At 43.1% G+C, this 19,107-nt stretch overlaps 1 protein-coding gene across 8 annotated transcripts in view; it reads right to left on the bottom strand.

Annotated features, from left to right (window-relative positions):
- LOC148039515 (ABC1 family protein) overlaps positions 1-19,107 on the bottom strand; it is a 160,471-nt gene that overhangs the window by 93,528 nt on the left and 47,836 nt on the right. For 7 of the 8 annotated variants that reach the window (XM_087691405.1, XM_087691396.1, XM_087691426.1 and 4 more), the window contains 4 exons: positions 8,351-8,578; positions 8,083-8,169; positions 7,799-7,888; positions 7,582-7,708 (listed from right to left, as the gene is read on the bottom strand). In XM_087691405.1, coding sequence (XP_087547531.1) covers positions 7,582-7,708; positions 7,799-7,888; positions 8,083-8,169; positions 8,351-8,578 — 532 coding nt within the window. The remainder of the gene's footprint in view (positions 1-7,581; positions 7,709-7,798; positions 7,889-8,082; positions 8,170-8,350; positions 8,579-19,107) is intronic. The other variant, XM_087691450.1, reaches the window with a different exon arrangement.

Genomic DNA, 19,107 nt, shown 5'->3' with positions numbered 1-19,107 from the left:
ACATGCTGATTGTAGGAAAGCATAAGAGCACTTTGCTCTAAAAAGGCAGCTGAGTTCAGCCTTCTCAATGAAAGATTTGGGGGCAACTAAACACATTTTGGGCATGCGCATTAAAAGAGATAGAGAGTAGCACTTCTTATTTCTCTCACAAGACAAGTACATTAGCAAAGTACTTGGACAAGTTTAATATGGCTGATGCTAAGCCTCTCAATGTGTTTACTACCACATACAGATATTAGCAAAGCTGATTGCCCAAAGGATGATGCAGCTGCTAGTGCTATGAACAGCATACCTCATGCATCAACTTGTGGATCTTTGATGTATGCTATGGTTGCAACTCACCCTGACATTGCTCATGCAGTGGGAGTTGTTAGTAGATTCATGTCTAACCTTGGTAAGCCACATTGGGGAGCAATGAAATGTATTTTCAGATACTTAAAAGGTACACAAGAGAAGTGTATATGCTATGGAAAGAATACGCCGAAAAAGAGAAAGTGCTAGGAGAAAAGATGGAAGATCCAACCCCTAATGTGCTTTGAGCAGAAGTGGAGTGTAATCCAAGATTTTGGAATGAGGATGTGAGTAGATTAAAATGTGGAGAAGATAGCGGTGGGATAGGAGGGAGTTGACACAAGTGTAGCTAGCTTACTCAAACAAAACAAGCAATAGAGATATATTTGTCAAAGGGTATTTGCTTCCAAAGCCTCCTCTATTAAAGTTAACATACTAAAAACCATCCGGACCCTATACACCAAAAGGAGAAACAAAAGAGGATTTTGGCTCATACGACTCAAAAGGGTTATACGAACCTAACACAAGCTTGGATGTGATTAAGAAGATGGATCACCAAACACACTGAATGTGGTGAACCCTCTAAGATCAAAGAGATGGCCAATGGTGCAAACCTGACTGTATGTGATGCACAAGTACTTCTCAAACTGTTCATATGTAAGGTGACCAAAACGAGAAGAAGACACTAGAAAATCTACCAATGGGTATGTCTTTACTTTGGCTAGCGGGGCTATCTCTTGGTGTTCAAGGTTACAGAAAACTGTGACATTGAGTACTACAGGCTTAATGTATTTCAACCATGGAAGCTTCTAAGGAAGCTATTTGGCTCGGCCATCTAGTCAAGGATTTTGGTCTTTCTTCATGTACTCCAATGCTTGTATGTAATAGCCAAAGTGTAGTATGTCTAGCTAAGAATGCCATGTTCCATGCACGTACTAAACACATAAATGTTTGGTACCACTTTATTCGATAGGTCTTGGATGATGGTCTTGTCACATTAACTAAGATCAAAACCCAAGATAACCTTGCAAATGTTCTCACTAAGAGTCTTGCAAAGGCTTAGTATGAGCATTGCATCCGATTAGTGGGAGTTGGTTAGCTTAAAGGTACCACTTCCGGCCTTTAAGTGGGAGATTATTGAGTGTAAAGTCCCTTCATCTCCATGTAAAGTTATATGGGTGTGAACACACCCTTATTTGTACCCTAACATATAAATACATTCTTTATTCTTTGTGTAGCATCACAATTTGATACACCAATCTTTGCATTCACTCTCAACACGGTTGTTTGCACTTCTATCTCACACTCCCATTGTGCACTCTTCCCTTCAACCTGTGGGATTTTGTTGTCATCTCTATACTCCGACAAACTCTGGATCCTTATGATGATGTGGCCGTAGATTCGAAAGCTTTATGGGATCGGTTTGAATGCCAAAGCCCGCTCTTTTCTCCTTTTGAGTTATACAGATTCTATACTCATACATGTTTGACATATCCACACCACTACTGCAAAGGTTTGGAGGAGATTGGCATCTCTTACGAATCCAGACATTTGAGCATCAATTATCTCGAGTTGAAGCTATGATAGCTTTCTATCGTAAATTCTCCTACGATGCAGGATCACATCCATAGGATGGAGGAGATTTGAGATGAGCTAGTATCCCTTGGTATAGACATCTCTTTGGAGGACCTAGCTATGACACTTCTCTCACATCTTCTGTCACCGACATAGGATATGTTCTACACTAGTCTTCTCACTTGTCGTAGCCGAGAGAGTCTCACTTGGGAGGAGCTAGTCCCATTGGTACTTGAGCAAGATGTGCGTCATAGTGAGACACATTCTTGCAAGGCCCATGCACATGACCATGCTTATTCTGCTTTATCTATAGGTACAAGATACTGGGATAAAGGCCCTTTATTCACCTCCGTGTATAGTACACGTGTATTATTTAGTTGTACATGTGAATGCACCCTTACGTGCCCTAAATATAAATACATTTTATTCTTTGTGTACCAACAAATTGTTGGTACACCAAAAAATAAAATTGTATTGGCTCTCTCTCAATCAGTCACTCTCACTCACCTGCTCACTCCTCCAGCTGCTAACATCCACAACTACTAGTATGAAAGCTTACGGTACAAGACTGTCAAGTCGTGCAAGTGCTTCCGACAGGCGTACAGTCGGCTGGAGTTTGTGTCCAACAGGAAGTCGGCTGCTGGAGTTCATGTTCAGCAAGGAATCGGCTAGAGTCCGTGTCCAACAGGGAGACGGGGGCGACCACGTTGCTAACTAGCATGAACTAGGCAACGGCATCCAGCGGGCAAGCGCACAAGGTGTGATGGCGTGCGACAAGCAATAGGGCGGGCAGCACGTGCACGAGGCGTGACAGGCGCCAGTCTCGCGACGCGGCAGGTCAATAAAGCCCCCCCCCCCCCCGTTCAAATTTTTTTGAAGTCAGAAATTTCTCTAATTTCCAATTATCCCCTTGCCTTAACAGAGGTTCACACGTGGTAGCATAGATTACAGATCTATGCAAATCTGGCCCAAAAATTTGGGGCTTTTCCCAAAATTGATCCCGTTTGTATCTGGCAATGACATTTGTGTCAAAAATTGCAGACATTGTGCGTATTGACCTCAATTAAATTAGGGATTTTGCCAAATTTTTAGAATTTCACTCATTCGAGTAAAATTTCCTAACATTGGACCCGAAAAAATTAGGGTTTTTCATGTTTTGCTCAGCTGGATCGAACTGGCTAACATTTATACACTGTTGGACCTAGAATTTCGGCACTTTGTGCAGAATTTGGTAAACCTCTGCAATATTTGCCCATGTGGTGGCTGGTCTATGTAAAAACAACAGAGATTCATTACTGTTTGGGCAAGAACAGCAGTGTATTTTGCTGGTTCAGTTTGTGCTCCTACAGTTCAATGCATTTACTTTGTGTTCATGAAAAAAATGACTTTTACTTCTTCCAGTTCTGACATTAAGAGTTTGATGGAAATCAAACGGTTTGATGGTCAGGGTTTTGACCTTTGGAAAGACCATATGCAGGGGATATTGTTCTTAAAGGATTGTGAGAATGCTTTGCAGGAAGATAAACCCGCACAAATGTCTGATGCTGATTGGGCCACAGTTAACAAAAAGGCTATGGCTTATATAAAGATGGGTGTCACTGATGCATATGGGAGAAGTTGAAAACTACCTATGAGATCACCATGCCTGTTAATCACGTGCATTTGATGCGCAAGTTGGTGAATATGCAACTGGATGAGTCCGAGCCTGTAGAGCTGAGCACTTGAGTGCATTTACTCACATTTTAAATCAGCTCAAGGATGCTAATTTGGATTTTGATGATAAGTTGAGAGCGATCTTTCTGATCATGACATTGCCTAATTCATGGGAGACCTTGGTGGTTTCCCTCAATAATAACCCCAATCTCTCATATGATGGTGTGAGGGGTCCAATCTTGAATGAAGAAATTGGACATACGTCTAGTGGAGAAGGCAGCAACTCAATTTACAATGTTAGAGGTAAGGCTGAAAAGAAAAATGCAAATGCTGGACAGAGAGGCAGAAGCAAGAGCAAAGGAAAGGAAAAGAGCGATATTACTTGCTATCAGTGTGGTCAGAAGGGCCACAAGAAGCCTGATTGCAAGTACTACAAGAAGGAACAAGAGAGAAAGAAGAATGTAGGAGACAAAAAGAAGAAGGAAGATAAGACAAATGCATCTAAGGCAACCAAAGACAAAGAAAATGCCAATGTGGCCTCGAGTGTGGTCATAGAGGAGCTTTCAGATACAGAGGCTGATGTATTATGAGCATTTGATTATGATGCCCTTGTATGTCACATGCAAGATATGCAAATTACCATGCCTAATGTGATTGATGCACTTTTGTCAATTGATGATGGTGTCACTCAGACTTGGATTATAGACTCTGGTGCCTCTTTCCATGTAACTCCTTGCTTGGAGTGTTTCGGTATGATTAATGCAGGTAGTTATGGAAAAGTATACCTTGGAAATAACCATGCTTGAAGCATTGATGGGATTGGCACTGTACACTTCTCTTTAGATAATGGGCAAGAGCTTGTGTTGAAAGGTGTCAGACATGTGCATGGCATCAAGAAGAGTTTACTATTATTGGTCAACTTGACTTGCATGGTTACACTACACTGTTTGGTGGTGGTTTGTGGAAATTGAAAAAGGGTTCCATCCTGATTGCAAAAGGAACCAAGAAGGGCACTTTGTATTGTTTGCACTGTAAAGCTTTGAATGGCAAGTCTCTTGCAATTGTTAAAATTGGCTGTCATTTGGAGTTGTGGCATAAGAGATTAGGCCATATGAGCCAGAAACGAGCAAAAGAAAGAAAAGAGAAAAAAGTTGAAGTCATATTCCAACTCGGATACAAATTTTGTGGGGAAGAGTAGAGGATATCCAATATGCCCTCATTGTGGAAAGACCTCGCACCTCGAGGAGAAGTGCTCGAGGAAATACCCTCACCTTTGTCCAAGAGCCAAGGGTGGATCTACATCAAAGCCTCCATCTCTCTTCTTCGTCACCCGCTATTACCACCAAGTCTATGTTTCTACACATTTATCAGGTGGAGGAGCCTTCTTTGACAGTCTCGTCTTTTAAGCACCTCTAGTTCATTGACAATGGTACATCAAGTCATACAACTCCCCGAGGTGATTTGTTACAGGATCTTCGTCCATCCGAGGGTGTCGTCATTGTTGGTGATATTTCTTCAGTGCTTATCAGTGGTGTTTAAACCTTGCCTCTATTGTTTGACCATCTATCAAGCTCCATTTTTGAGGACCTATATGTTCCCGACTTGGGCTTCTCTCACCTCTCATTTTCTGGCCTTCCTAGTCTCGTGACCCATGTTGTCTTCACTAAGCTGACTCTCTTTCTTGAGGATTCCTCTACAAGAGCCACTTTTGTGACAGGTTGGCAAGAGAGGGAGGCTATCTATGCTCCATTCCCCTTCCATTGTGCAAGGCCCTCTAAGGCAGCTTTCTATTACCGCACCTATTTCTAATTGTGCACCATTCATCCTTCAGCTTCCATCCTATCGCCCACCATCTCCTCTGTGTTCCCTCGTACCTCCTATCCCTTTCAAAGAAGGACGATATTGGTGATGCGGCTATAAATTTCCTGGCCCTTTGTGTTTCAAAGAAGGTTTCCCACGGTCATGAGAGTTTCTTTTAGGTTTCCAGTCTACTTTGGGCCTTTCCGTTATGTGCCAACCTCTTTTCTTCATCATCAAGCCACCATCCCTTGCCGCTTGGCTCTTGGTCCTTATTGTTTCTATACAGCTTATGGCACTTTCAATAGATTCTCACTATCATCTTATAGTTGGGTTAGAGACTAAGCTCACCCATCCCTAACTGAAGTTTTCAAGAGTGATCCATTAGAGGGCCTCTCCATTTCCATTGCCCTTTGGTGGCCTTCTATTTAATCACATTACTATAAGGCGGGGGGTCGGGGAAGGGGGAGAGGGGGGGCGGCCGGGGGGCGGTGGGGGTGGGTCTTACTCCTTGGCTAGCTAGCTTTCATCGATGGACTTCATTGGCATTTACACTCTTCCTGCCACCCTCAGACCTGCATCTCCTTTAGCCTTCGCCACATTTAGGATCTGAGAGGCACTGTTAGCAATCATGTATGTCTTGTGTGGTCATCTTCTACCTATGAGCCTCAATCTAAGTTGAACGAGGACATTAGAAGCTCTAACATTCTATTTGTCTATCATTTTATGTGTTTTAGATGCTTTAGATGGAAGGCACATTAGTGCTTTTTTTTTTGTGTGCTTTTGTCTATTTTTAAAGGTTTTGCCAATTTTTTGCCTATATATAGATGGTCTACCCTCCCACTCTCGTTATGCATCATTGATCCTTTGCAATCAACTAGCCATCCTTATCCTCTCGTCTCCCTGCTACCGTCTGGTGCCTACATTGACGCGTAGAGCTGCATGTTGGGGCTAACTATTGCAGCCATTGCAGTCACATTGTTCCTTCTCTCTCCTCTATTCCCTCTATCTACTCTCCGTGTTCACTTTCCTCTTTCCATTGCACACTCTCACACATAACATGCCCTTTTTAAAGGGGATTTTTGCAAATTTGCCCTACTATGCACAAATAAAGCCTTTTGACATGGATAAAGCTTTTTGGGGCTATTTTTAAGGAGTAAAATTGGGCATTATTGCATGACAACTAATGTTCGTGCAAGCTTTGATTCAGTGGATCAACCACCCCTCTTGAGTCCCAAAAAGGTGCCCAAGATAGGGAGAGTCATACTCCACCCTCTTATTAACTTTATAACATTTAAGACCAGTTATGTGGTGAGTCGTTGAAGAAGATTAGTGAGATGAGAGTGGAGCACAGTCCACCCTAACCATCCAAGAGAGGAAGACTGGAATGGAAGCACCTATGAAAGTGAAGCCCCCACCAACAAGGGCATAACATTCAGACACCTTTAATAATAATTTCCTTGGCTAATGCTCTCCTCATATGGACATCCTGGATGGGCTCCCACAACATTGGTCATAGTGTTTGATCCTGAGTGACTTAGTACGAACGCACTGAAGTGCACTTTAGGGTTGGACTCAAGGCCCATTTGTGCACATTGATCATGTGATCACTACAGTGGAATCTAGGCCCAATGGCCATCACGTCCACACACTAAGACAGATTTAAGGCAGATGCATCCAAATACAAGAAGCTGCCCTCGGATAGAAAATAAAGAATCTCCCATAGTAGGTTTCATGCAAGGCTATAGAATGACAATAAAGCATCATCTAAAGATGATAAGGGAGAGCAAAGGCATTATCACTCATGTACAAATGACTGGTGAAATGATCACAATCACACTCCTAATACGATGCCCTTGGAGAGAAGAATTCCTGTCTTTCATCCAGCAAAGTTATTAACTATCTACAAAAGTTCACAAGAAGAAAAGACTACTTTTCTTTCCTGTTTACAGCCATCATGCTTCTCTCTATAATCAGTGACAAGTTTAACAAGCCAGAGGATAACCCTGAACTGTACATGAAATACCCTTCCCAGGCAGGATGCTAGTTGTAATCAACCATGCTTAGCTGTCACCAAACCAGAGCTACCTTCTAGCATTTGCACAGATGAAGAAGCAAACAGCACATTAAACCTAAGACAAGTCATAGGAGATAAGCTAAGGAAAACCCAAACAGAAATGAAACAGTTAAAAACCAAGGGATAACTACTAGCCCAGAAATGACTGATTCTAAGTGGAAATGCAGAAGGTCCTGCCAAATCAGTACCTGCTTCTAAATTGAAATCAAGCTCCTTAGGCACCTCAGTGCACCATTCGTTTATCACAGGTCCAAAATCATATTGCGGCTCTGCCCAGGCAATCCAGTCAACAATGACCTTTGCATTCTTCAAATCCTGTAAGAAACATACGATGGCAGGCACTGGATAATTTGTACAAAAAAAGAAAATATTTTTGTTAGATCTAGCGTTTAAATGGGCTCAAACCTGTAAAATTATATTCTTTATGCCCTTATGTTGAATTTTGACAACAACATCCAAATTGTCCACCGTCTGAGCACGATGAACTTGAGAAATCTGCAAGAGATGACCTCACTGAAGATCCAAATAAATTGATAGATAGGCATACAGAACAGGAAACAACATCTCTCTTTTGCACTTTCAAGTTTTAAGGCAATTTCTTTTTCCAAGGAACTCAATGCTAAGGCCCAAGCTGTGCAACTCATCCAGCCAGTAAAACAGCATCAAAGATAGTAAGATCAACAGCTTACAGATGCTGTGGCCAATGGGACGTCATCAAACTCTTTGAACAAAGCCTTTAAAGGTTTGCAGAGCTCATTCTCAATTGTACTGCACACCTGGTGTTCATTTTCACAACATCGCAGCAATACTTAAGTATGTGCAAGGGCAATAAGAATGCATAAAACATTGACAAAATTTGTCGGAAATCACAAAAGCCAGCAGATTGAATAGCAGAGATGTATTAAAAGAAGAAATAACCAAATCCATAGTCATGGTCTCAGTACAGCCAAGGTTAACCTCGAGTAAGGGGCGGGGAGGTAGAGAATCTTGTAGCTGCTTGAGATGGTTAATGTATGCTTCTGGAAGAACATCTGCTCGTGTCGATAGATATTGACCCAATTTTACCCAAAGCCCCTCAAGCTCTATGATGGCTTTCAAAATACGTTTTGCATTGTGCTCATGTGTGCTCTCCCACATTTTGTCACGTTGATTTTCTGATAGTTTCTTTACTTTTCTTTGCACTGCCTGTACCAAAGTTTCACTCATAAGAGCAAGATATGCTGTAATCTAATCTAAAAACACATGAGACAAGAACACTGCAAGCAGATTAAAACACTCGTTCGTTCATATCCTCCCACAACATAATCACCAAAAATGCCCAGAATATTCAGGTTCAAAAGAAAAACACCTCATGCAAATTATGTTTTGCTCTGTTGCATGCCCTGGCATGCTTCACATGTCATATATATGAATCGCTACTCTTTAAGCATATTTACTTGCATCAGTTTTGAGCCCTACATGAAAGCTAAGTATTTGTTTTCAAAAAAACAATACAAATTGTTTAGGATAAAAGTCCCATTGAATCTATGTAAGCCTCACATGTATCCAAAAGCTAAGTCTTATAATGTGAAAATATGTTTTTAAATATGCTCAATAAATTGGTCAACCTCAGAAATATGTTTACACACAGTACAAGACAGAAGACGTGCCTGAAATATGTGTAGCAGGCCAGGCCATATGCAAGGAATACAAGATTGGAATCTTCCCCACTATCTCTTGATTGTGTCAAGGTCATAAAGTAAAAGGGCACTAGAGCATGTAAATAATTCCCCTACGAGGGAACTATTCAAGTGATACCAATTGCACACGTCCCCAAAAACGTATTATCCCTTGCATTGCATTGTGTTTTGATTTGGATGCTTGAGGATTGAAAAGCCACCAAGTAGTCACCCAACTGAAGATCCTTGCATCATGTGATTATATATCCCTTTAGTTGAGCTAAAAAAAGCATTACCCGTTTCAATTCTAAGTTTCAATCTTCTTCTTTGTCCTTTGACTCACCCAACCCTTTCCTATTAACTCACTTGATTAGCCCTTAATTACAGCCCCAAAACTCAAAATTACCAAACTTTTATTAAAAAGAAACTCAATCCTAAAGAGTGTCTCTATCTCAATTTGGGGGGACCCATTCATCCATAAATAGATAGGCTCCCCACCACTCAGCCCTATCTTGTTTTTGCAGATTTCTGGCACCTTATCTCTGCTGTCCACACCCCATCGTCCAAAGGATATCTCAGTTCGAACTGCTGTCCACCAGCTGGCACCTGCATCCAACACTCCTACTGCTGTCGGCGCATATTTCCAGCTAGTCTACACTATCAAACATCATCTACAGGCTGCATTTTGCTGCTGTCTATCAACTACTGCCTACATTTAATCATCAGCTGTTGTCACCTGCTGCTGATGGCAGCCTTTATTGCTGCATTTACTGAGCAGGCAATCCATACAGCCTACCACATCATGAGGACAGTTGTGTTTTGCTGCAGTAATTGTCGCCTTCATCTCCCACACAGAATTCCACTATTTACTACCCATCTGTCACATTGATCCACACTGCTGTGTTTGCTGCTACTAGACGTATCCATAGGCTGTCTGCTGCATTTCAGGATCTGTTAAGAGTATGACACACTCCCCAGCACACACTCTCTACCCCAGTCCTAGAGACACGAGAGTTTGGAGGTCAAAATTTCACCTTTGCATAATGTGTTTGCTACATTGAGCATCACATATATTCAACATTCATTCATTCATTATCTTCTTCAGTGTCATTGTCTCTAAGTTACCCCAATCCTAACTGAGTATCAGCTTGGATTCAAATGTATAGAAACTCACCCTTCAAAGCACCAACACTATCACCTACAACCTATCACATCATCATTGGTGTACTACTGCTGCTGCATCTGGGGACCCATCTCCCATACGACAGACTCTTAGAGTTGTTTCCGGTGTCTGCAACTCCCATCAGCTCACCACGAGCACTAGTCCTTAATACCATCATTTCTTCCAAAAGTTTCCACATGATGTGAAGCATTTTTGTGAAACTAGAAATGAGCCCAAGGATGACGTGAGCCACAAAAAGTTGGATAGAAAAAACTTTGTGATGTACAACAGGACAAATGTGTTAAGACTTAAGCAACTAACTCCTTGTTTTCTAGGGGAGTGTTGTGTTTTCTCTCATGACTAGCAAGGCTTTACCCGGAGCCATGGATATCCATAGGAACAGACTTCTAGGAATTTTTGGGTCTTGATGCTATGGACATGGAGATTTGAAGCTTAACATCTTTTGATACGGAGCAAGTATATTATCATCAACTTGGATTTGAGAGCCTTAGAAACCAATGATCAAATACTAATGGTCTTATCGTCGAGCTTACATGGTTTATCGAGATGGCATCGCTCTTTGATTGACTAAATATCATGGAAGCAATGTTTTGTGGCTTATGCTGATAATTGGGCTTTAGCATTTTAGGTTGCAGATCAGCAAGGTATGACCAGCCTTTGATTCACAACCCTGAATTACTAGATTGGTTGACACAGCAGATTGCCATAAAGCTGATCATGGTGTTGACAACAAGTCTTAACCAAGTGCTTGCGTGGTAGAATGTTCATGGAAAAAGCTAGCAACATTGCACTAAGCATGAGGTCATGTTTTTAATGGCCATTATGAGCAGCAAGGAGCAATCATAGTGGAATGTATCGTGGGCTTATTTGGCAAAATGTTGTTAGGTTAGGGTTCAGCAGCACGTGCACTCACACACTCTCACGGTGAACAAGTGAACAACAAGAGAGGAGAGTGCAAGAAGGTCACATCCACTATATGAGAATGATATGAAAGTACAATCCCTAAGGTACTAAGTACTACACCCACTAATGGGCATGGGGAAAAAAACCCTTCTCCAACTAGAAGGTAAAAAGTGCCCATGGATAAGAAAGCGTTCACACCAGAACATAGGAGAAACAAGATAAGTGTAACAAACCCCTCCCCTCGAGTGAAAGATATGAATGTATACAAGGAATAGGCAAATCAATCCCCAAATGGCAACAAGCCTAGAGCCTTGCGAAAGGCTTCAAACTTCTCTCTAGAGAGAGCTTTCGTAAACACATCTGCCAAGTTGTTTTGTGTAGGGACATAAACCAACTCGATCTCCCTTGCAAGGAGCCTCTCTTTGACATAAAGATAATGCACCTCAATGTGCTTAGTGCGAGCATGAAAACACTGGATTTCTCGCAATTGCCATGGCACTTTGACTATCAATATAGATAGGAGTAGGTAAGTGCTAGTCCATACTAAGATAGACCAAAAGGCATATGAACCATACACATTCCAATTGTAAATGTTGCCTTGTATTCAGTTTCATAGCTAGATGTGGCCACTATAGACTGCTTCTTGCTCAACCTAAGAAATGCATAAAGTCACCAAGCATGAAACAATTGCCAATAGTGGACACCCTCATGCTAAAACAACCAGCCCAATCGCTCTTTGTGAATAAATGCAAGCAAAGAGTAGTGCCTTTAGCATAAAAAAGGCCCAATGTCTAAGTGCCTTTGAGACAACAAAAGATACATTTAACTACTTGCCAATATGTAGTACCAGGGATGTACATAAAGTGTGCCAAATAACAAACCCCAAACTGAATGTCTGGCCATGTATTACACAAGTACAAAATACAACCAACAACCTGCTAATAAAGAGAAGCATCAAAGGGTTTTCTCCATCTTCAAGGGTAAACCTATGGCATGTCTCAGCAGGAGTAGAGATAGGCTTGTAGTCTTGCATCTAAAAATACTCAAGAAGTTGCCCAATGAACTTAGACTATTGCAAAATAATGTCCCCCCTGTTGAGCTAAAAAATGCATTACTTGCTGATTAGCCTCTTAAACAGCCCCAAAACACACTAAAAATGCTCTTTTAGAGTAAAATCCTAAAACGGGGAGCGGTTCGAGAGAGTTCAATGGAAACCCTAAAATGGGGAGCGGTTCGAGAAAGTTTAGTGAAAACCCTAATTTTTGGGGTGCCCTTCTACATCTATAAAAAGACAGGCTGTCCCTATTCAACAATAATCCTTGTTTTGCAGGTTACACCAGCCCATACACCCTCTGCTGCTGTTGACGCCCAATTTCCAGCCTGCAGCCTGCCTCCATCTGCTGTCCAGCCATCATCGACTACAACCACATCGTCTTCAGCCTATCCATTGCTGTAGGCAACAGCTCTCGGCTATTGGCGACTGCTCCAAACTGTCCCAGACTGCTATTCAGCCTGCTGTCCATCATCTCCAGGGTCACCCAGCCTGCGTTTTCAGCATTGCAGGCCCTGACACTCTCAGACACTGTTTCAGCTTGCTGTTTACAACAGACTGTGCACAGTTTCCAGCCCCCGATCGGTGGTACACTGCTGCGTTTACCAGTTTCCAGCCTCCAAACTGCTGCGTTTTGGTGACCAGCCTGCTGCCATTCACTATTCAGCACTCCTACACTCCAACTAGTGGTCACAGACTTGGGATCCATCTTCGGTGGATGTCACACTCCGACATTGCTCTGCTCTTGAGCACACTGTACACTCTTACATTCATTTACAGCATTCATTCACTTCAGAGTTGTGTTTTCTCTCTCCCTTCTTCTGTTTGTGTTTGAGTTTTGAGTTTTGCGTTTAGGGTTTGAGTTTTGCCCTCTGTGTCTGTGTCTGTGTCTTTGTGTTTCTGTCGTGGTCGTACACTCTGTGTGTCCTCAGTGCAAACCCTAGCAGTCTTCTTAACACGGTATCAGAGCCGATGCTCTTGTAAAGAGTATCCTACGGATATTGTTGAGAGCTAGTCTTTGTGCAAGGCACACAATACGACTCGTAACCGAATCACAATGTCCCAAACACCTTCTTCTCCAGTTCCTATGATGTCCTATCAGGCCTCTCCATCATTGGAGGCCCTGAGACGGCATTATGGACTCGGTGAGGAGGACGACACTCCACCTTCACCAGATTTCACTAACATGACAGAGGAGGACTTTGAGGAGTACTATCGCAACAAGTACGGTGATAATTGCACCCCTCCTACCAGTTTTGCTACCACATTTGGACCGGTTGGTGAGGCTGGCCACCTCTCCGCGACCATGGAGGACATACAACATTCGGAACATCTGGCGATCCATCTTCATCATCTCCACCAAGTCCAATGTCACATTTGTACAATTCTTTTGTGTTGCATGAATCAAAACCCTCGCCTATTTCTTCTTTTGAGGTACAGGATCCGGATGGCTTTGCGTATGTCAACTTCAATAGAGGGGGCTCACGAAGCAGACGAAATTCACGTACATCTACAGCTTCTGTTTCATTTGTGCATATTACACACTTCTCACTTCCCTCCCATCCCACCCTCTTCTATATCACACCTTGATCATCTCTCATCATCTTTCCAAAATCTTGAATTATACTCCACATCTGCATCACACACCCGAGGGGTTGGATCTACCATCTCCGCTCCTAGCACCTTTTCCTTCTCCACCCCATTCTCTACCTCTTTACACCGTGGTACTTCGTTAGGGGGAATGCCACCCTTTAACACAGTGCCTCTCACCTTTCAGCAAATTAGTGCACCCATCACTCCTGGGTTGACTGTGATGGGCATCCCTCTCACTATCCCCAACTTCACATCTCCCATGACCACTCATACGCAGGGGTTTCCATCCTCAGCTTATGGTGCATCTTCGCACTCTCCTTGGGTTACACCTACGCAAGGATTCCCATCTTCTGCTCCCCGTGTTCCCATCCCACCTCCTTGGGTTCCTCATGTGGCTACCATGCCCATGCCTAGTCAGCCCATCCCTACCTATGGATCCACCTTGCACACTACCCACATGCCTAGTAGGCACTCTGGAGCCCATTCCCAAGTATACTCCACTCCCCCATCCTACCCCCACTACACTTTTTCACACTATCCATCTCCGAGCACTACCACTCCTGTTGCAACAGCCAAGAATGCCTTCACGGATAAGACACGTTTTAACGGGTCAAATTTCACTACTTGGTCGAATTTCATGCAACAAGTGCTTGAGTCTCAGGGTCTTTGAGACCTCGTCATTGGTCTAGAGCCTATGCCGGACCCTCGACTAGCTCACCCTGACTACATCCGTCAATGGAGAGTCCACGATGCTACAGCCAATGTTGAGCTGATGCAGGGATTGTTTCCTAAGTTTCACTCTCAGTTGTAGCCCTTCCTGCTCACATCCGAGCGTTGAAATCACCTTCTTAACCGCTATGCAACTCGTGATCGTACTCAGCGTATCAATCTCGACTTTGAGCTTCAAGAGTTCTCTCTTAAGGAAGGGGATGATCTGAAAGTCAAGCTGGTTGACTATAGGCAGTTTCTTGCCAAGTTGGCCACTACTGGCTCTCCAAAGTCAAATGACGATCAGGTTACATTCTTCTTGAATAAGTTGCTCGCAAAATACTTCAATTTCATTCAACACATCATCTCCCAACCTCGATTGCCAACCTTCTACAAGTTTGAGTGCGAGTCCCAGTTCTTGCGTTATGTAAGGCTGCATGATCAAGTCCACAAGAAATCCTCATCGCAGTCTTATTCAGAGCAGAGGGGGTTGGTTGCTTTTTCTTCGGGAGGGAAAACCACCAGTGGCAAGAACTTGTTAGATGCGAAGGCAAGCCAATCAAAAGGGTGACTCCTCTTCCTCTGATGGAACCAAAGAATCAAGACCTATCTGGCAGCAACTCCCTGAGAAAAACCGATTTTGCACACACTGCCAGAGAGCAAGCCATGTGGACAAGGAGTATCGCTCCAAGGCCCAAGGTCTTCCACCTAAAAAGCCTCAGCAAACCGCTGCGACTTCACAGTCCAGTGGGGCTACGACTTCCGCTGCTGCCCCATTTACTCCTCCAGGCCCCACAGCGACTGGTGGACATGTGGCACACGGACAGCCTCAGCGGCGGTACTGATCCCGTTGCACTTCATGCATCTATCTCACCTTCCTCCCCACCTCATCAAGCGTTCCCTTGGCAAAGCCCTGCTACTGGACGTATGCGATGGTGGCCACCTTCTTAGACTAGCATATCTCTAGGTCCTTTCGGATACCATAGGTCAATCTAGCATTCATTTTTCGCACTCTTAGAGTCGAGCACATAGGATTTTTGTCTCTACATTTTAAGTCTTCCGTTGCATTTACTCACACACACATACATGTTTGCATCTTTGCACTTATTCCTTCAATTAGCTTTTCATTTTTGTTTTGTTTTGTTTTTTGAGCATCTCACTACTAACCTCTGTGATTGCAGACTTTGATCTCCTTTGCAGGTTTTGTTTTCAATGTAGAACTAACATGCAGATTTGCCCAGTCCTACCTGGGCTGGAGACTTGGGATGTGCGTCGTTCCTTCATGGTTTCATCATTCTTGGAGTTTTGCTCTTCTACCAGCATGGAGGCTTCCCCTCCCGAGGCGGATCGTGCAGCATCTCTCTTGATACTATCATGGCAGTGACTTCTACCTAGCTCTTCCAGCTGGGATGCTTCCTCCTCCTCTTCATTCCTTATGGTTCTCGACACCACACGAAAACTGACATCAGGCTCCTCTTCCTTCTTCAGCATCTACATCCAAGTTAAGAAGGGGGTTCCTACCCTTCTTGGTATTCTACAAGCTTCAGCACTTTGTCTTTGACATCAACTTCTCCCCCCCTGTTGTACCTTACCCTTTGCATTGCATGATTTCATCATCTTTGTACTAGGGTGCTTGGGCAAGTGAACAATTTCCCCATGAGGAACACTGTCTAAGTGGCACCTACTGCATGAGCATTCTTCAACATGTAGCATACTTTGCATCTCATTGTGCAGAGCACCACTTCACCGGCGGCTGTTGTTACCACACCACCATCCTTCTTCATCACATGGATACCTCATCACCTATTTTTCCTTGTCATCGACACCCTAAGTGGATGGGTTAGCTTGTACTGTTTTGTGATGTGTTGGGTGTACCCTCCCTACTCCCGTCTTCTAGGTCACTATTCCTCAATCGGCCGCATCCCATAAAATTTACCACGCTTATTCAAAAAAAAAAAAAAAAAAAAAAACACACACACACACACACGATGTAGGGCTTGGTAGGCCACTGGGCAACCGACGTGCACCCTTTGTCCGATGCCCTGTCCTCTCTGGGGTGACTACTTGGATTCCCTTGGTAAGATAACCATCGCCTCTATAGTCTTGGTAGGCCACTGGGCAACCAACGTGCACCCTTTATCCGATGCCTTGGCTGCTTTGGGATGGGACGCCTTGCAATACATCAACATCACAATGGCTGGCCTAACCTTTCTGCTCAGTTTTGGGCTTGAGAGGAGGTGTTGAGCTAAAATATGCATTACTTGCTGATTAGCCTCTTAAACAGTCCCAAAACACACTAAAAATGCTCTTTTAGAGTAAAACCCTAAAACGGGAAGCGGTTCGAGAGAGTACAGTGGAAACCCTAAAACGCGGAGCGGTTCGAGAAAGTTTAGTGGAAACCCTAATTTTTGGGGCGCCCTTCCACATCTATAAAAAGACAGGCTGCCCCCATTCAGCAATAATCCTTATTTTGCAGGTTACACCATCATCGATTGCAACCACATCATCTTCAGTCTGTCCATTGCTGTAGGCAACAGCTCTCAACTGCTGGCGACTGCTCCAAACTGTCCCATACTGCTGTTCAGCCTGTTGTCCAACATCTCCAGGGTCAGCCAGCCTGCGTTTTCAGCATTGCTGGCCCTGACACTCTCAAACACTGTTTCAACCTGCTGTTTACAGCAGATTGTGCACAGTTTCAAGCCCCCGATCGGTGGTACACTGCTAGGTTTACCAGTTTCCACCCTCCAGACTATTGTGTTTTGGTGACCAGCCTGCTGTCATTCACTATTCAGCACTCCTACACTCCGACTGGTGGTCACAGACTTGGGATCCGTCTTCGATGGACGTCGCACTCCGACATTGCTCTGACATTGAGCACACTGTACACTCTTACATTCATTTACAACATCCATTCACTTCAGAGTTGTGTTCTCTCTCTTCCTTCTTCTGTTTGTGTTTGAGTTTTTGTGTTTGAGTTTTGAGTTTTGCGTTTAGGGTTTGAGTTTTGCCCTCTGTGTCTATGTCTTTGTGTTTTTGTCGTGGTCGTACACTCTGCGTGTCCTTAGTGCAAACCCTAGCAGTCTTCTTAACACCCCCTCAACTGTAGTAAACTATATGCTAAGATAGTAGTGCAAGTAGCCAAGATCTATCAGATCAAATATATGCTTCAATTCAGTGTTTAAGGCTGAAATACATATGTCATGAGATCCAATCAATACCATGTTATCCACATAAAAAATGAGAATCAAGAGGCTATCGCCATCTTTACGAACATAAAGTGCGCTTTCAGTGTGTGAATTACTTAAGCAAAGAGCAATCAAATATGCATGTATCTTCTCATACCATCCCCTAGATGTGCCTACTTTAAACCATAGAGGGCCTTATGCAAACAACATACTTGCTTTCTGATCCTTTCTAAACAAGCTAGGAGGTTGAATGACATAAACCTCCCCATGAAGATCACAATTTAGAAAATCAATCTTCACATCTAACTCATGCACAAGCCAATCATAATGAGCAACCAAAGCAATGACACTACAAATGGTGCTATCAAATCTACATTGTAATTTGCAAACCCACTTTGTGCCTATAGCACACTTGGCAACAAGCAAGTCACATAACTCCCATATGATATTTTTATGAATAGATTTTGTTTCTAATTGTATAGCTACCATCCAATGTTCATTTTGTAAAGCATCATGTAAAAAAACAAGATTCTCATTGCATGCAGTAACTACAAGTGCTTGCGCAACCAAGTTACCCTATGCATGGCGAGTGGCTAATCGACTTCTACTGGGAAGTGGAACAGACTGTTTACTGTCCCAAAATGTATCTAACAGGCATTAGGGATGAAGACCAACCTCCACTTATCATTAAATCTTTCACAAAGTGACCTTTTGCATGAGATTGAACCTACAGCCCAACCATGAAGACATAAACTGCAAGACACGGCTGTCAAATGCAGTTTTTTTGGTTATAGTGCAGAAAGTAAAGGGTGCCACTTGTACCGACCCTCTACCAACAAGATTTTTGCTAGTAGGGATGTGGTATTCTCTGAACATGCTGGTCGGTTCTTCATGGACTGCAAGAATCCGCCCAATGTGGGGCCTATGGACATGTTTGACAATTTGTTGCCTTTATTTCAGCAAAGTGCACCTGATTTTGGTCAATTTCGGCAACCTATTGAGGATTTATAGCAGCAAAATCAGCAACAAACACATACTGAATAGCAGTCTGATTTTCAGTCCATACACCATAGCATATGCCAAACAACCAAAGACACAAATATGTGACACCGCTAGTTTCCAGGCATTCCAAGCCTCATAAGGCGTACATTCAGCCAATGCTTTAGTTGGGTTGTATTTAGCACATACACTACACACATGATAGAATCAAGCCTAAACTTTGGGAGTGGTTTATTGTGTGACAGCATACAACATGCCATTTGCATCAAAGAGAGATTTTATCTTTCAACCACACCATTTTGTTGAGATGTATAAGGCATAGTACACTGATGGATAATGCCCCTTTCAGCCAAAAAAGACTTGAACTCCCATGACATATATTCTCTCCCCTCGATCAGTACCTAGTGTAATCAGATTGCACCTACTGCCATTTT

The sequence above is a fragment of the Lygodium microphyllum genome, chromosome 2 (genome assembly GCF_053477565.2).
Source record: "Lygodium microphyllum isolate KBCC chromosome 2, Lygodium_microphyllum_v1.1.10, whole genome shotgun sequence".
NCBI lineage: Eukaryota > Viridiplantae > Streptophyta > Polypodiopsida > Schizaeales > Lygodiaceae > Lygodium > Lygodium microphyllum.
This window is presented reverse-complemented; position numbering and strand designations above follow the sequence as displayed.